The following is a 17,742-nucleotide window of genomic DNA, read 5'->3' on the forward strand; positions in this document are numbered from 1 at the left end:
CCTACACACTAGCATAAGAACTAGCATTATAACAGGAGTCAGTTACTCACTTTAGGGAAGTGGCATTTATTTATGCCAACAAATGATGAAAAACTAATTAGCAATCATAAAAATAGAAGATGCTCATGTTCACCATTTTCCAGGTAATAATATTTTGCCTTCACTACCTTGGCAGATGGTGCAGACTCCTAGTTCCCAAGTTAATAGTAACCTCTCTGATGTAATTATTTGCTTGGTAGTAGATGACTGAGGTCAAAATTCTATCTATACCATCTGGAAAGAAAGCAATCCCAATGATCATAACAATGTAGCAATTAGATAAATGAAGAAAAGGGAAAGAAAATCAGAAGTTGATGTTATCCTAATTTCTCTGGCTAACATAGGCAGGTGTTTGATCCTCTATTCCAACACAGATTTATGTTTAAATTTAACTATAGCAGCTGTGTCAGAAGCAACTTTCACCTCCAAAAAGAAAACTAAGTTTTCCTTGATTAACTCCTTAAAAAAGAGAACAGTTGTAATCATATACTTCAAAACTTTGGATCACTATAATACTATGCCCTCAAAGTCCTTTCATTGCCTTGAGAATCATGCAGGTGTGGTGTTGAAAGTGACCTTACTAGTTCACCTTTAGTTTTCTACCTGACTACTTCTCTTTCTAGAGGCCATAGTAGTACTGATGACATCTCCAGCTATTAATCATCTGAGCAACTTCCCCTTGGCTCTCTATACTTACTTCTAAGCCAACTTCTAGGGAACACAGAATCAGTGAAGTAAATGCCCACTGTCCCTACCTTCTCCTTCCCCTGGTGGCAAAACCTGAAAGTGGGATTGCAGAAGCATTAGGTACTTCATTCACTCCCCAAAGTTGTGCAATGAAAGGGAAACATTTGGGAAAGCATAAACTGAGGTAACAAACTTACTCAACATAGTATGTCCCATACTGAGGGTCCTCTATTTTCTCCCAGCCGTAAGGAAGTTCTGCAAATTAAGAAAAAAAAAAAAAGAATTTAGTGAAATGCCAGTTTCAAAACCAACAAGAAAAGAATTTACCAAGTGAATTCCTGTCTTTTATTTCAATACACTGATATTTGGGAGACAGTAAGGTAAGAATTCGCTTTCAAAGTACAAACACAGTTTGACTCAAAAGGCTTCTTCAGTAACCAGTAAATGTCTCAACAAGTAATTAGAAGCAGAGAACAAAAGACAACATTAAACTCGAAAGTGTTTATTTGAATCATGAGTCATAAAAATGCTAGGTATTTAAAAATAACCACCTGGTATAGTTATTTCATTTAAACAGCTTTATAGCACTGATGTGAGACACATCCTGCAAGTCAATAACATGCAGTAGCTGCTCGTTAATTTTTTCACTATGATGCAAAGGAATTGTCCATTCTTTCTGTTATCACATTCTAACTCACTTCTCTCCACAGGAAAGTCCAGTCTTGGATTTAAGCCATTTCAAGTGGGTAATTTAGATTTGCTTAAAATCTAAGAAAATACCTACTTTCTCTTGAAATAACAAGATCTAAGTGTCTGAAGGAAAACTACACAGTGCCTTGTGTAGAATCGCTATTTGTGTATGGTCACAAAGAAATATCTTACATAGAATTATTATGTATTATTGCAAGTAAAGTGACCAATAAAATATAACCAGAAAAATTAAAGGTAGTTGACTTTCTGATAGCTAAAAAAATAAAAATATTCTGGTCTTTTCAACATAAACTGACCCTGTGAAGAAAGAATCTTTCCCTCCCACTAGCTTCCCTGGTGGTTCAGAGGGTAAAACATCTGCCTGCAATGTGGGAGACCTGCGTTCGATCCCTGGATCGGGAAGATCCCCTGGAGAAGGAAATGGCAACCCACTCCAGTATTCTTGCCTGGAGAATCCCCAAGGACAGAGGAGCCTGGTGGGCTACAGTTCACGGGGTCACAAGGAGTTGGACATGACTGAGTGACTTCACTTTCTTTTCCCTCCCACTCTGTCTGTTTTCCAAGGTAAGGCTGCTGAAGAATCTTTTTATTAGTCAGACATGGTTTAAGTTGGCAGGAGTGATCCTAGCAGGTGGTTTTTATTTATCAATTATACACAGGAGCTCAGCAAGAAGGAAGTTTTTAAAAAATCTACAGTTGTACACTATAATGACCACTCTTTGATTTTCAATTTCTTGTAGACTGTGTTTCCGCTATACTGAAACACAGACACATGTGCATACATATACAAATGACACATGCTAGGCAGCAAACAGGCTTAGAAAATATCAAAGAACTTATTAATTTCATATCATTAAGCAGCAGTACAATGTATCCACTTTGTAAGAAAAAATCCCATTGAACCTGATAAACAGTACAAACTGTTATGCTCTAATAAAAAGTATTATTCCACATTCAGGACAAAAGAGAATAGATGACCAGCCTCTTGATGAAAAGTTGTGAATCACCTCCACCCCTTTTTCTCCATTATAGTTCTCTGCCTATGTATATAATATTAACTGGTAGTTTTGAAGTCTGGTGAGCTTTTGCGGTTTTCCTTTGAAAAAATCTGGTTGAGATGGAAAAGATGAGAATAGCTGAAAAGTAACTACTATGTGAAAACAGATCAAAACAACTGAGAAGAACTGGGATATACTTCAGTTCACTTTGACCCTCCACAGTTACAAGGCAAACAATCATCAATTAAGTACAATATTTTATGACTCATGTGAACAGAAAAAAGAACAAAGAGCATCACTCATCACCCAGTTCTACAAGGGTTAAGTTGCAATCCACTGCATCCTGAAAGCAATTTGGGATGAAAAAATAAAACAGGATGAGACACTCTGTGCTTTGGATAAACAGGTCTTAGATAATTAGATGCATTATTGCAGGAAGAATTTCAATGACCCTAGTGACTTTTCTTCCCGTACACAGAAAAGTACTAAGACCATTAACTTGAGATATCTATCTATTGTTTCTGATTAGCAGTAATCTTTTATTAAAATGCATGCTTGACTACATAGATATCCTAACCCAAAAATTCACATACATCCTGGCTCCTCTCCTAGCTCTTGGAACAGGTCCTCGGAGTTACTGAGTGCCTGTCTCCGGGGCATGGTCCTTGGTTAGACCCTAAATAAAAAAGCTCACAACTCTCATTCATGTTGTGTGTCTTTCTCCAAGTCAACACCAAGCAACTGCCTCATGAATAAAAGTATGTGTTGGATTGTATCTGTGAAAAACTTTCTATAATAATATTACCAAAGCAATATCATGGAGAATTTCCTATGAGAGAGAGATAATTTTCTTTAATAGAAACTTTCTTGAAATAGCATGGGAACTCAATTGTGCTATGTAAGGATGAATTCTACAACTGTACCACACCCGGATTTATGCTCTGTGAGAATTTTGGAGAATTTAAGCAACCATAAATTCAAGGGATTAGCATTAAAAAGCAGAGACATTACTTTGCCAACAAAGGTCTGTCTAGTCGAAGCTATGGTTTTCCAGCAGTCATGTATGGATGTGAGAGTTGGACTACAAAGAAAGCTGAGCACTGAAGAACTGATGCTTCTGAACTGTGGTGCTGGAGAAGACTCTTGAGAGTCCCTTGGACTGCACGGAGATCCAACCAGTCCATCCTAAAGGAAATCAGTCCTGAATATTCATTGGAAGGACTGATGCTGAAGTTGAAACGCCAACACTTTGGCCACCTGATGCAAAGAACTGACTCATTTGAAAATACTGATGCTGGGAAAGATTGAAGGCGGGAGAAGGGGATGACAGAGGATGAGACGGTTGGATAGCCACACCGACTCAATGGACATGAGTTTGAGTAAGCTCCGAGAGTTGGTGATGGACAGGAAAGCCTGGCGTGCTGCCGTCCATGGGGTCGCAGAGTCAGACACGACTGAGGGACTGAACTGAACTGAATTAAGCAACTATAGAGACAGTTGAAATATTCCATTTGCTCCCTGAAAAATTCACTAAGAAGGATGCCTAATAAAAGATCAACATAAATATATTTCAGTGTTAATGTGGAAGTTGAGTCAGCATTTTAGTTAGCACTTAAAGTGGCAACTAACAGATAAAGTACAGTCCTTTCTTTAGGAGTGTAAACAAATTGGTAATTTATATTCTGGATTACTCCTAGCAATCCCTTTAAACTTTCACATGTGATAACATCAGACAGGTTTTTCCAGGGTAGATTCATGGAGTTAAAGAAGTGATTATTACTTGCCCACTTAAACTAAAGGTAATAAAATCAAGACTAAAATACCTAGCAATTTTATACGCTATCCAGGGAGTCAATTCATTTACTGAATTTCTCCCCCTTTTCTTTCCTTTTTTCCTTTTCTTCCTTCTCTTCCTCCCCTCTCCTTCCTTACGCAAAAATAAAAATTAGAAACACAGTTCTTGACATCAAGGAGTTCATAGTTGAAAAGTGAAGACAGAAGAAAGAAATGATATAATGAAACAGAAATTGTGAAGGTGTTAGTTGCTCAGTTGTGTCCAACTCTGCAACCCCATGGACTATAGCCTGCCAGGCTTCTCCATCCATGGGATTTTCCAGGCAAAAATACTGGACTAGGTTTCCATTTCCTTCTCCAGGGGATCTTCCCAACCCAGGAATCGAACCTGGGTCTCCTGCATTGCAGGAAGATGCTTTACTGTCTGAGCTATCAGGGAAGCATAATAATGAAACAAGCAAGCTTTTGAGGGAGAGCTGAGGAACAACACCAATTGCTTGGTAAAACAGTCATCAGAAAAGTATTCTAGAAGATGGTGACATTTGAGCAGTCCCAAAGAATGAGTTGGGATTGGTGAGAGGGAGGCCATTTCACTGATCAAAGAGCACTGAGGGATTAAAACTGGCTGGCATTTTCAGTAATTACAAATAATTTGATAGGACTAGAGTGAAGTATGTATGCCAGGGGGCTTGTCTTATAATAGGAACCAAAACACATTTCTGGAGTGCTGGGTTAAGGAGTTTGGCCTTTATTTTGATGATGATGAAACTGATTAAACTGGACTGTGACATGATTAAATTATATTTGGGGAAGTTATGGGTAACAGTAATAAAGGATGAAATAGATAGAGTGGAGTGAAAATAAAGGCAGGCGAATAAGAAAATCATTAACAGCCTAGATAAGAAATTATGAAGGCTGGAGCTAAGGCACTGGCAGTGGGAATATAGAGAAATAATGGATAATAGAGACAAGCAAGTTGGAGCAACAGAACTTAATGACTAGCACGTAGATTGTGGGAGGGGAGGAGGTCAAGTTGACACCCAGGTGAATGGCTGTTTAAGCATAAATATGATATATTATAAAATGTTTATTGGATACCTATGGAAACCACTGTGAGAAGAGGAAAAAAGTGTTAATTTGGATTTAGAGGCACTTAGGAGACAGATATCTAGAGGAGGAAATGGCAACCCACTCCAGTATTCTTGCCTGGAGAATCCCAAGGAGAGAGGAGCCTAGCGGGCTACAGCCATGGGGTGGCAAAGAGTTGGACATGACTGAAGTGACTGAGACAGCACAGGAGACAGATAAGAAGAAAAAAAATGATGGGCACCACGGGACACTTAAGAGACGACAGATTTTTTAAAGTTAGAATTGATAGAACTTGATACTTAGCTGTAATGAATAAGATAGGGTGAGGAAAAAGTTGAGGATGATAACCAGTTTCAGGCTCACAGAACTGGGAGGATGTAAGGTCAGTTGGTGACGGCAGGAAGAGCAGGTACACAAAAGAATTAACTCGGTTTGGAAGGTGTTGCGTTTGAGGGGCTATGCAATATCCTTGTAGACATACCTAACAATTTCTTGGAAATATAAACCTGGTCCTGACCTCAAAAGAGAAACAGAGGAAGATTAAAAGATCTGGGAGACACTGCAATTAAAGCTATGGCAGTGGACAAAATTACTGAGGTTAAGTTGTGAATAGAAAAGATGGACAATAGACGCTTAGGAGCATTAACAATTTAAGGAGCAGAGTAAGAACAGGGGAATGGAGTCAAAGAAGACAGATGAGAAGAGCATGGTCAACACGAACAAATGCTTTATAAAGCTGTCAGGACAGGAGATAAGGGCTAAAAAGAGTCCATGAAATCTGGCAATCAGGCAGGTGGTTATGGGTAACATTAAGAAAAGCAGTTTCACTAGAAAGGTAGAGGGCAAAATTCAGCATACTGTAGTATTAAAGAGTAAATTGTGGAGTCCTTAAGAAATAGCCTTCTTATTTTGTTTTGGAAACTCAGTTGTTTAAAAAAAAAAAAAAAAAAGCAGTTTGAGAACTCTGGAGGAAAAGATAGGAAAGACCTAACCATATTTTCCTATTTTAAAAGCTAAAGCACCTCCCCCTGCCAAAAGTTGACTCAAAAAGCAAAGCTATTTCCTGCATATCAAGCCGCTGATTAGTTCTAAGGCCCATGAACTTACCATTCCTCTTCTCCAAATAGCATTTTTCTTATTTAAATATATAAATTATAATTGTTTTCTCATTGTGGACCTCTATTCAACTGATAATTTTCTTTCACCATTCTCTAAACTCTATAAAGGTATCAACATGAACACATTTTAGTAAAAATGTTTTTAGTAAAAATTTTAATCTTTCTTTCGTCATAAGAGAAAAGGAATGAGTTGAAAGTAAAATGGATTCCTGATGTTGAATTTTTAAGATAACCATTTAATTAACACATTAATTATTTTGAGTGGAAGACAAACATGTACACTCATTAAACCATCAGATATGGTATAAAAACACAGGTTATGAATAGCAGAAGACTGGGGAGAAAAGGGCAAGTCACTGTAAAGTTTTTCTAGATCTTAAATGTTCAGCAGAAGGCAAACAATATCTTAAGCTATAAAAACTTACATTTAAAATACTGTTATTACTATCCCCTTTACTAGCATCAGCTCTGTGCAAGGTACTATGGAGACTACAATGTAAGTTAGATATAGTCTATTCTGCAAATAGCCTATTGTGGGGCTATCTCTCCCCTATTCAGGGAGGAGACCAAGTATACGGCAAATGTGGTAACGGCTGGCTGGGCATAAAACAAACAGGCTTCAAGTTCCAAATTTTGGGGTCCCCAAAGGGAAGCACAGCTTACTATGTAGCTCAGTCGGTAAAGAATCTGACTGCAAAGCAGGAGACCCAGGTTCAATTCCTGGGACGAGAAGATCCCCTGGAGAAGGAAATGGCAACCCATTCCAGTACTCTTGCCTGGAGAATCCCATGGACAAAGGAGTTTGGCAGGCTACAGTCCATGGGATCGCAAGAGTCAGACAAAACTTCGTGACTAAACCACCACATAGGGAAATACAGGTGATACTGCAAAGGCATATCCAGTAATAGGGGTGGGGGAGTAACTCTTGGAGTAAAACACTTTGAACATTCCTGGAATACTGAGTGCAATTTTGGTTGCTCTATCTTAAGAATGATGCAATTAAGATCACCATATAATGTATTCTCCACTTTTGAGTTAAAGGAGACACTATTAATAATTACACTGGGACAGTAGGAATAAGATGGATTAGTTCTGCACCAACTAAGACATACAGTCACCCATAATGCAAAGTGCTTTAGGGGAACACACTTTTGCAGAGAATCATTTTCAATTTCCTGAGCCCCTCTACTTTGTTCTCCAAGGAAGAAAGACTGTCTTATTTGACAGGTGAGTTTTAGAGAATGAATTCAATGTGTTTGGCTCCGGGCCCTTTGGGTCCTCTTGTGGTTTTGGATACTAGCCTGCCTGCAGAGAGGGTGCAATCTGGTCTTTTGTCGTATCTGCCTTGTGGGAGCAGCCAAACAACTGAACACAGAAGCTGGAGATTGAGTGCTTAAGTCTCCCTCTGGTAAGCCCAATATTAGTAAGCCCAATACAGGTGTGGCGCTAAAGCCATTTTCACTCATCAGATGGTATTCTAATCTCATCTTTGTTTCCTATGTCTTATTTCGCTATTGACTCCTCGCTAATGAATGAAGATAGATTTTTTCTTTTCTTTTTCTGGCCATGAGCCATGTGGGATCCCAACTTGCCACACCAGGGATTGAACGCTTGCCCTCTGCATTGGAAGTGTGGAGTCTTAACCACTGGACCACCAGGGAAGTCCCAAGACAGAATTATTATTTTTTGCTTCCCCCAGAACCCTAAGGAGATTAAACATTATTTTCAAGAAGGATGCCCGAAGGATAGAGTAGCTTCTTTCCTTCTTTTCCTCCTCCTTTCCTTCCAAATATTTAAGTCTCAACTGAAAGGATATATAGATAAGACAAAATTACTGCTCTTACAGAGTATAGGTATCTAGTAAGAATGCAATGCTGTAGGTGCTACAATAGAAACATGCTGTGCACAGAGGCAAGAACACCTAATTCTGACCTGGGAGAGAATAACAGAGGAGGCTACAAAAATTACACATTTGAGCTTAAAAGGATCAGCAGATATAAGCCAAGTGGACACAGGGAATAAGGTTGGTTCCTGGCATAAGAAACGGGCCTGTGGCAAAGATAAAAATATGTCATATTTATGGGATGAAAATACTTTGAGAAAGAAAGAAAGAATACAGTTCAGTTACAAAAAATCTTCAGTATTTTCCCAAGGAGTCTAGACTTTATTCTGCTGACAGTAGGGAGCCATTAACTAAAATGGCCATTAACCTGAGCAAGGGAGAGGTATGAAGGCAGTTATATTTTAGAAAGATTAATGGATAATGTAGCTAAACTTTTTTGATCATGTAGTCTTATCAATAAAAAAATCTGACCATGTACTTCCAAGAGATTTACATATTCATAGACATGATGTACTAATCTACTAACATATACATAATAAAGCATATACAAAATAAACATTTAAAAAGGAGACAAAGACTAAATAAACAATTATCCCAATTTTACCTCAGCGTGCTTGAAAAGAGCTCTTAGGAGGTGTATGAGAAGTGTCAGCTCCACCACTTTCTCACTGTTACCTTGGGCTTGCATATCTGTATTACCTTTAATCAGCAGTGTCTTTGCAGAAATCCTTTTAAGCCACATTTTAGTTTTGTGTAAATTAAAAACCATGTAACATGGTCTATAAATCTACTTAACTGTGCACAAATAAACTGAAAAACTTTACAGGGCTCCTGACAAAAGCAAAGGAGTCGCCTTCATTCTTCCTTTAAGACACTCTGAGGAGTGTACATGATAATCTGACAAATAGAATGAAGTAGAATACCATTGCCAATCTGTATGTAAAATAGTAGAGATGTTTATTTTTTCCCAATAAAAACATGATACTGACATTTTCTTCCTGTACCTAAATAGTTGGAATGCCATCATTTATTTTATAGACCACTGGCATAAAAGATACATTGGAGGAGAACTGTAGAAAAAAAAAAACCAGAATAATCCAAATGTGTGGTAGTTAGAGGAAGGGAGAGGATGATATTTACAAAAAAAAAAAAAAGCGTGAATACATAGAGAATAGGGAGCATAGGGAGCTATAGGAAAAAGCAAATATAGCAAAATGATCATTATAATAGATGTATTCACTGAAAAACTCAGTTTATATATGTTGGAAAATTTTCATAATAATATATTGCCAAAATACAGAAAAAAGAAAGAGCAGCAGGGATTGGAAACTATATAGGGGAAGAGCAAGAGGAGAAGCAGCAGCAAATATGACTCAAAGGATTTTGCCCAGATGATTATAAGGATGGTACCTAAGAGAGAAAGCAAAATGTAGGGACTGTGGGAGAAAGATGCTAAATTCAGTTTTAAATATGTTTATCTGAAGGGTCAGTAGGGCAATCAAAAAGAAAGTCTCAAAAGTAGTAGGAAATACAGAAACAGGATTCAGAACAGAGGACAACACTAGAGATTTAGACAAGGAGACTAGCTGCAGTAAGTTGATAATTAAGGCTATGAAAATAAATACATTCTACAAGGGAAAACAGGAAAAGGCAGAGAACTGAACTGAAACAATCAGTTGGTAGGAAAATGAATGAAAGGGTGAAAGGGTTAGTCGCTCAGTCATGTCTGACTCTTTGCCACCCAATGGACTGTAGGCAGCAGGTTCTTCTGTCCATGTTATTCTCCAGGCAAGAATACTGGAGTGGGTTGCCAGTCCCTTCTCCAGGGGATCTTTCTGACCCAGGAATCAAACCTGGGTCTCCTGCCTTACAGGCAGATTCTTCATCATCTAAGCCACCAGGGAAGCCCTAGAAAAAGAAAAGGAATGGAGCCTGGCAAAAGAGACATCCTGAAAAGACCAATACCACATTCATAATCTTTAAAAAGTCCAATTCTGTAATATTACATATTCTAGATCACCTTCACAATGGCTGATTTCACCTTAAGAAACTTACTGTGAAAAGCCTTAGGGAAGGACAAGGGAAGTGTGTTATAAAAAGTTATTTTAAAAATTATTTGAGGTATAATTTGTATTCACCACAATGCACAGACCTTAAGTGCTCATGCAATGATTAAAATATCAATTTACGTGCTTGTTCAAGTACAAAGAATGAGCTTTGGCAACTGCAGGTGCCTATATAACCATCATCCCAAACAAGATGGAAAGGATGTCCATCATTCCACAGAGTTTATTTCAATTCACCATTCTCCCCTCCTTCACCATCATTTCCTGACTTCTATCAGCATAGATTACTTTTCAAGTTCTTGGACTTTAAACAATGGATAATTGAGTACCCATTCTTTTGTATCTGGCTTCTTTCATTCAACATGTTTCTGAGGTTCATCCATGTTGTTGAATGTTATCAACAGCTTTTTCTTTGTATTGATGAGAGTATTTCATTGCACGAATAAACCACAAACTGTTTATCCATTATCCTGTTGAATATTTGGAATGTTTTGAGGTTGGAACTATTACGAATAAGGCTGTCATGATCATTCAGGTGAAGTCTTCGGGGGAATATTATGTTTTCATTTTTCTTGATATGACACCTCATAGGAAACTGCCAAAATTTCTCGTGTTTACATAATTTTACATCCCCACCAACATGTACAAATCCACATGCTCTACAATCTCACCAAAGTTTGTTATTGTCAGTGTATTTGACTTTAGCCCTTCTAGGGGGTGTGAATAAATCACATAGATGATTAATAATAAGCAATTTTTAATGTTTTTTTTTAAATTGAGGTATAGTTGATGTACATACCTTTTCATGTTCTTATTGGCTATTCTCTGTCTTTTGTAAACCATCTGTTCAAATTCTTTGGCCATTTTAAAAAGCAACTTTATTGAGGTATAATTTACACATCATATAAAACTCCTCTGTTTTAAACAATGTGCCATTCATTGACTCTAATAATTTACTGAGTTTTGCAGCTATCTACCACAATCCCATTTTAGAAAATTTCCATGACCCAATATGGCTGCTTGCGCTGCATGCTCAGTTGCTCAGTCATATCCAACTGTTTGCGACCCCATAGACTGTATGTAGCCCACCAGGCTCCTGAGTCCATGAAATTTTTCAGGCAAGAATATTGGAGTGAGTTGCCATTTCTTACTCCAGGGGATCTTCCTGACACAGGTATTGAACCTGAGTCTCTTGAGTTTCCTGCACTGGCAAGCAGATTCTTTACCACTGCGCCATCTTGGAAGCCTATCCCTTGTCCTATTTATAATTAATCTTTATCCCCTTCCTTAGCCCTGGACAACCACTGATTTGCTTTGGCTCTATAGATTTGCCTATTATAGACATTTCATATGAATGAAATCATGCAATAGCTAATCTTTTGTGTCTAGTTTCTTTCACTTGGCATAACATTTTTTGAGGTTCATTCATGTCATAGTATACATAGTATCTACTTTCTTTTTCTTGCTGAATAATATTCCATTCATTGTTTGATGGACAACTGAGTTGTTTCCACTTTTTAGCTATTAGGAATAGTGCTACTATGAAAATTTACATTCAAGTGCTTGTGTGGACATACGTTTTCATTCCTTTTGGATAGATATCTAGGAGTGGAAATGTTAGGTGATATAGCAAATTTATATTTAACCTTTCAAGAAGCTGCCAAACTGTTCTTCAAAGCAGTTGTCCTACTTTACATTCTGCCCAGCAATATGCAACAGTTATAGTTTTTCTCCATCTTTGCTAATCTTAAAGTCATGAAGATACTCTCCTGTATTTTCTTCTAAAGCTTTAGGCTTCCAGCTATCATGACTAGATCACTGAGCCATCTGAAATTAATTTTTGTGTATGCAGTAAAGGTATAGTTGAAGTTCATTTCTCCTTCTGAATAGCCAGTTGTTTCAGCACCATTTGTTAGAGACTTTCCTCACCTGTTGAACTGACTTGGCACTTAGGTTGCAAATTAAGAGATCACATATGTGTGCATCTATTTCTGGATTCTGGTACCCTATTCCACTGATCCATTTGTCTATCCTATGGATAGATAACACTCTTGATTACTATAGCTTTATAGTAAGCCTTCAAACCTGATAGCCTAAGTCCTTTATCTTTGTCCTTTTTCAAGACTGCTTGGCTAACTAAAGCCTTTGTACACTATTTCCATATATATATACATATATATATATATATATTTTAAGTAACTTAATGTTTTAAATTTATTTTTGGCTGAGCTGGGTGTTTGCTGCTGCACAGGCTTTTCTCTAGTTGTGGACAGTGGGCTTCTCTCTAGTTGTGATGTGCAGGCTTCTCATTGAGGTGGTTCCTCTTGAAGAGCACAGTCTCCAGGACGTGAGGGCTTCAGTAGTTGCAGCTTCTGGTCTCTAGAGCACAGGCTCAATAGTTGTGATGCATGGGCTTAGCTGCTCTGTGGCACATGGGATCTTCCAGGATTAGGGATTGAACCTGTGTCTCCTGCATTGTCAGACAGATTCTTTACCACTGAGCCACCAGAGAAGCCTTTTCATATATATTTTAGAATCAGTTTGTCAGTTTCTTAGAAACACTTTTAGAATTTTGATTGGGATTGTATAGAACCTAGATATCAATTTAAGGAGGATGAACATCATTATTAATAATATGTGTCATGCTATCTATATTGTATATCGATAAACACAGTATATTGCATCAATTATTTTAGGTCTTCATTGATTTATTTCAGTGATGTTTTATAGCTTTTAGTGTAGAGGACTTGCACATCCTTCAGTAGATTTACTCCAAGGTATCCTTTTTTTATATAATTACAAATGAATTTTAAACATTTCATTTTCTAATTATTTATTCCTAGAAAAAGTCTCTCATGCTAAAAAAAAAATGTATAAATTCTGCTTAAATTTTTTTTCATAGATGAAAAAATAATTTTTTTGTGTGTGTGGGGTGGAGGGTATATTAGAAACTCTCACTGAGTTTCTATTGCTGCTCTAAATAGCTAAGGATTATAGATACTGGCATATCTATCTTAGTGATACTTAATTAAATATATTTTTGAGGGAGTAGCAGGCATTATGAGGTTACTCTGTGATTCAAAACATACCTAACTTACTAAAATTTTTATTTAGAATTTTTAAAGTTTGTTTTAAAAACAAATGTCTAAAAAGCGGCAAATTTATTTTTAATCAAGATTTTCTTTAAAGGATTTAATTGTATATGTCTCAAAAATCAAAGACTCATAAAATTAGATGCAATAACAAAATGGCCAGAATCAGCTGGGAATGATTGACATCTGCCCACTGCTTATGGGCATATGCACATGTGGTTTGTCCGATGCTGCTGCTGCTAAGTCGCTTCAGTCGTGTCCGACTCTGTGCGACCCCACAGACGGCAGCCCACCAGGCTCCGCCGTCCCTGGGATTCTCCAGGCAAGAACGCTGGAGTGGGTTGCCATTTCCTTCTCCGTAGTTTGTTTAGAGTTTTGGATAATTCATTATCTAAGCAGGAAGAGCAAAAAGGGATAAAGAGAATAATACGGCATAAAAGGTTTCTAAATCTCTACCTCCATCTTCACAGTCTTCAGGGGCTTTGGCTTTCTTACAAAGACGAGGATCCAACCAGGTGGTTGTCTTGGTATTGTGGCTGTAGAACAAAGATTTCAATTAGAAACAGTAAAGTAAAGAGGGAGAAAAGTATTTCAAAAGCAAAGATAAAAAGTGAATAAAAGGTATATGATGTTTGAACATTTATCTCCTCTAGGCTTCATTTGTATACCTCTGATTCAATAGCCCTGTTGTTCTCAGACTATTACTTCAAAATAGTCATAAAGGAAAGGTGATGCTAGAGGGACTAATTGAGAATGAAGGCTCTAAAGAAGGGATAAAATGCTAAGTGCATAACAACAGATGTTTATCTAAGCAGTCAAAAATGTTTCAAAGGGTGGGCACATGGCCCCATACAGTGCCAAAAAGCTGCCCTTGAAAGCCTTGCTTTCTTGTTGGTTGAATTCCTTCCTCTTTCCAAAAAAACACTACATTTCTTAGGTGCCTGTGATGTGTGGGCATTGTGTTGCGGATTGGGAATAAAGAGATGAACAATCAGATAGAGCCTCTTCCTTCACCAGACTCTTTAAAAATAAAAGAGTGAAATAATGTAAAAAGTTTTAAAGTATCTGTTTCTGCAACATGCAAGTAAAAATCATGGGTATAGTAAAACTCAACTCTACAAAACTAAGTTTTCAACAGTGAAAGTGAAAATCGCTCAGTCATGTCCTACTCTTTGTGACCCCATGGACTATACAGTCCATGGAATTCTCCAGGCCAGAATACTGGAGTCGGGTAGCCTTTCCCTTCTCCAGGGGATCTTCCCAACCCAGGGATCAAACCCAGGTCTCCCACATAGCCGGTGGATTCTTTACCAGCTGAGCCACCATCAAAGCCCAAGAATACAGGAGTGGGTAGCCTGTCCCTTCTCCAGCAGATCTTCCCGACCCAGGAATTGAACCACGGTCTCCTGTATTGCAGGGAGATTCTTTACCAACTGACCTATCAGGGAAGCCCTCTCAACAGTCTGGACCACATATTTAACAGGAAAAAAAAAAAAGAACAAAAAGATCCTCCTCGTCCCTTTTGAAGTAGAGCACAGATGCTTTCAAAGAGTAACGTCTTTCATTTCATTATAGGCCACAATCAGTTAGCTTCAGACCCAGGTCACCATGCAGTAAATACTAATGCTAAAACAAAGCTGTAACACTGCTGAGTAGACAGAGTTATAGTTTAAGTATCTGAAGTATGAGGATATTAAAGAAAGAAAAATCCTGGAAGAAAATATATAGGAAGGCAATAAAATACAAATTAAAGCTATCATCAAAGCAGAGGAAGAACAACGTGATCAAAGGAGAGATTAACTCACTAGTCTCTATGTTGACCACTCTTAGGAGATGAAGCCAGTGGTTTCAAGGAATTAATCACACCTCCTATACTTTTTCTAACTCCTGAGCTAGCTATGCAGTCGCTTCCTACACATTGCCAGGTCAGATACTAGTTGGTAGACTGTGGAATACTTTTTTTGTATGCTGAATAATAGATAATCTAAGTAAGAGAAATCAGGATTGTCTGTGTTACCCATTCTGTCAAAGAGATAATTTCCCCAAACCAAAACCAGTAAAATCAGTTTAAGCAAAATGAAAATGATCAGGACTCTAAAGTTGCCTATGAGCATGTAGATTGCCAGGGGAAAAAAAATGATGGACATATCTAGCTAAACCAATTTCAAAATTGCTACTTGAGAAAAGCTTAACTTTGGTTCCAAAGACCCAAACTTTGTATTGCTAAATCAGTAGATGCAGGTGATCTGCTAGGATTTTACTCATTATTCCCCAAAGTAAAGAAATACTCATGGGGTCTATTATACTCAAAACAAGATACCTAAAGACTATAGACCTATATTAATAGTCTCTTTTTGCAAATTATGTAACAGCAACAGTAACACAGACCAATCACGTTAGCTACAGCAAACAAGAGAGTTTTATCTAGCAGCACATAATATTCAAATATATTCTAGATATTAACCCTTTATCAGATATATGGTGTACAAATATTTTCTATCTCATAGGTGGCTTTTTCACTCTGTTGATTGCTTTCCTTTGCTGCACAGAAGTTTAAAAGTTTGAAATAGTTCCACGTGTCTATTTTTGCTTTTGTTGCCTGTGCTCTGGTATCATGTCCAAGAAGGCCTTGCCAAATTCAATGTCATGAAGCTTTCCCCCTACATCTTCTATTGCTTCAGGTCTTACATTGAGGCCTTTAGTACATTTCAATAATGATTACTGATAAAAACATTTCTTTTATAAATTCTCCCCTCTGCCCCCAGAAAGTACTAACTTACCTCTGTTTGCAGGATGAAGTACTGTCAGATTCAATATCTCATAATGTGCTTCTAAAGACATCTTAGCCTCTTTTAATTAGTGACTCTACATTGTACTTGGGGGTTTAGTTCTAAAGTTAACATGAAAGTCAAAAATCTAAATTACCCTTAAAAAAAAAACCCTTAAATTGTCCACAGAGAAGAGCGTACCTGAGTTTGTCCATTTTTGTATAATCCTGGTCATTAATGCCTATATAAATGTATAATGTAATCAATAAAGTACCACATATGGTTAAAAAAAAAAAAAAAACACTGTACATAAAATATACATCTTTTAAAAAATACAATCTCACTTGGTATAGTATGATGCTCACTGTATGGGAAAGCTGTGGAATTTGGAACATATTGAGTCAACTGGTTTAAGTCTCCCACCTCTAATTCCTTTTTGAGTACATACATATTTTTTGAGTGTAATTCAGCCTCAGTATTTTAATTGTTATTTAACTATTATAGTCTATTAACTTACTACATTCATATTCGACCTCTGGGCAAAGAACTTTAAAGAGAATTATATCTGCATGGCAACATAAAAATACTTCATATTGTATATTTGCATAATTATTTGTATAATATTTGTTCTCAGGTACAAATATAAAATCTTAGATTGATCAAATACATATGATATCTTATAAACCAAAAAATGTATTTATACTTATATTAATAGTGCTTTTTCATAGAATAGTTTTATTTTTTGTGAATTTATATTGTACCAATTGCTCTGAGGATCAGTGCTATTTTCCTCCTATATTATTTAACTATATCACCTGAATACATCTAACTCAACATCTAGGTCTGAAAATATTTAGCTAAGATAATAAACATGGCCTCCTTCTAAACAATGATAATTTGTGAAATGCTCATTAAGGTGGACAATCCATCCAAAAGGTTTCAAAAAAAAGGCAAAGCAAAATACTCTTTATTCCTTGTACTTTCATTATTAGTAATAAATCTGTTTTTAATTCTCCTGTCTTCATAAAACTAGACATCAAACACATTATTCCTTTATCTATATCAAATAAAAATGAAATATCATCCAGGGAAATAGATTAAGAATCAACTGTAATTTGTAGGAAAAATATTTTTAAAGAAAGAAAAAAGAAATAGAAGTCTTGTAAAATTAGGTTACAAAAATTTACAGGCAAGTCACACAGTGACAGGGCACATTAGAAAAGATACAAACATTTGCTTACTCAATGAAGTAGATCATCCCTGTATCAGTGTAGGCCATTTCCCAGTTTTTGGGCAGTGGTTCCAGATTTTCATCTCGCATCATATAATTTCTAAAGTCCATGGAACTGTTTGTTTGGTTGTAACTTGGGACGGTCTTTATCCAATCAGATGGCTCAGAATGCCTCTCTCTATTTTCTGCTATTCAAACAGAAGAGTGTGAAAAGGAGATAGAAGTTACACTCTCTTCAAATAGTCCTATTTCTAACAAAATGCCCAAATATATACTGCAAATTTCCTTGTCTGCTATGTCCATATT

At 37.0% G+C, this 17,742-nt stretch overlaps 1 protein-coding gene across 2 annotated transcripts in view; it reads right to left on the minus strand.

The window, feature by feature from the left end:
* Positions 1–17,742, minus strand: part of MAGI3 (membrane associated guanylate kinase, WW and PDZ domain containing 3) — a 244,578-nt gene that overhangs the window by 56,759 nt on the left and 170,077 nt on the right. The window contains exons 5-7 of one of the 2 annotated variants that reach the window (XM_061121116.1): positions 17,447–17,621; positions 13,894–13,973; positions 924–981 (exon numbers count right to left, since the gene is read on the minus strand). In XM_061121116.1, the coding sequence (XP_060977099.1) occupies positions 924–981; positions 13,894–13,973; positions 17,447–17,621 (313 nt within the window). Of the gene's footprint in view, positions 1–923; positions 982–13,893; positions 13,974–17,446; positions 17,625–17,742 lie in introns of both variants that reach the window. The other variant, XM_061121115.1, reaches the window with a different exon arrangement.

The sequence above is a fragment of the Dama dama genome, chromosome 20 (genome assembly GCF_033118175.1).
Source record: "Dama dama isolate Ldn47 chromosome 20, ASM3311817v1, whole genome shotgun sequence".
Taxonomy (NCBI): Eukaryota; Metazoa; Chordata; class Mammalia; order Artiodactyla; family Cervidae; genus Dama; species Dama dama.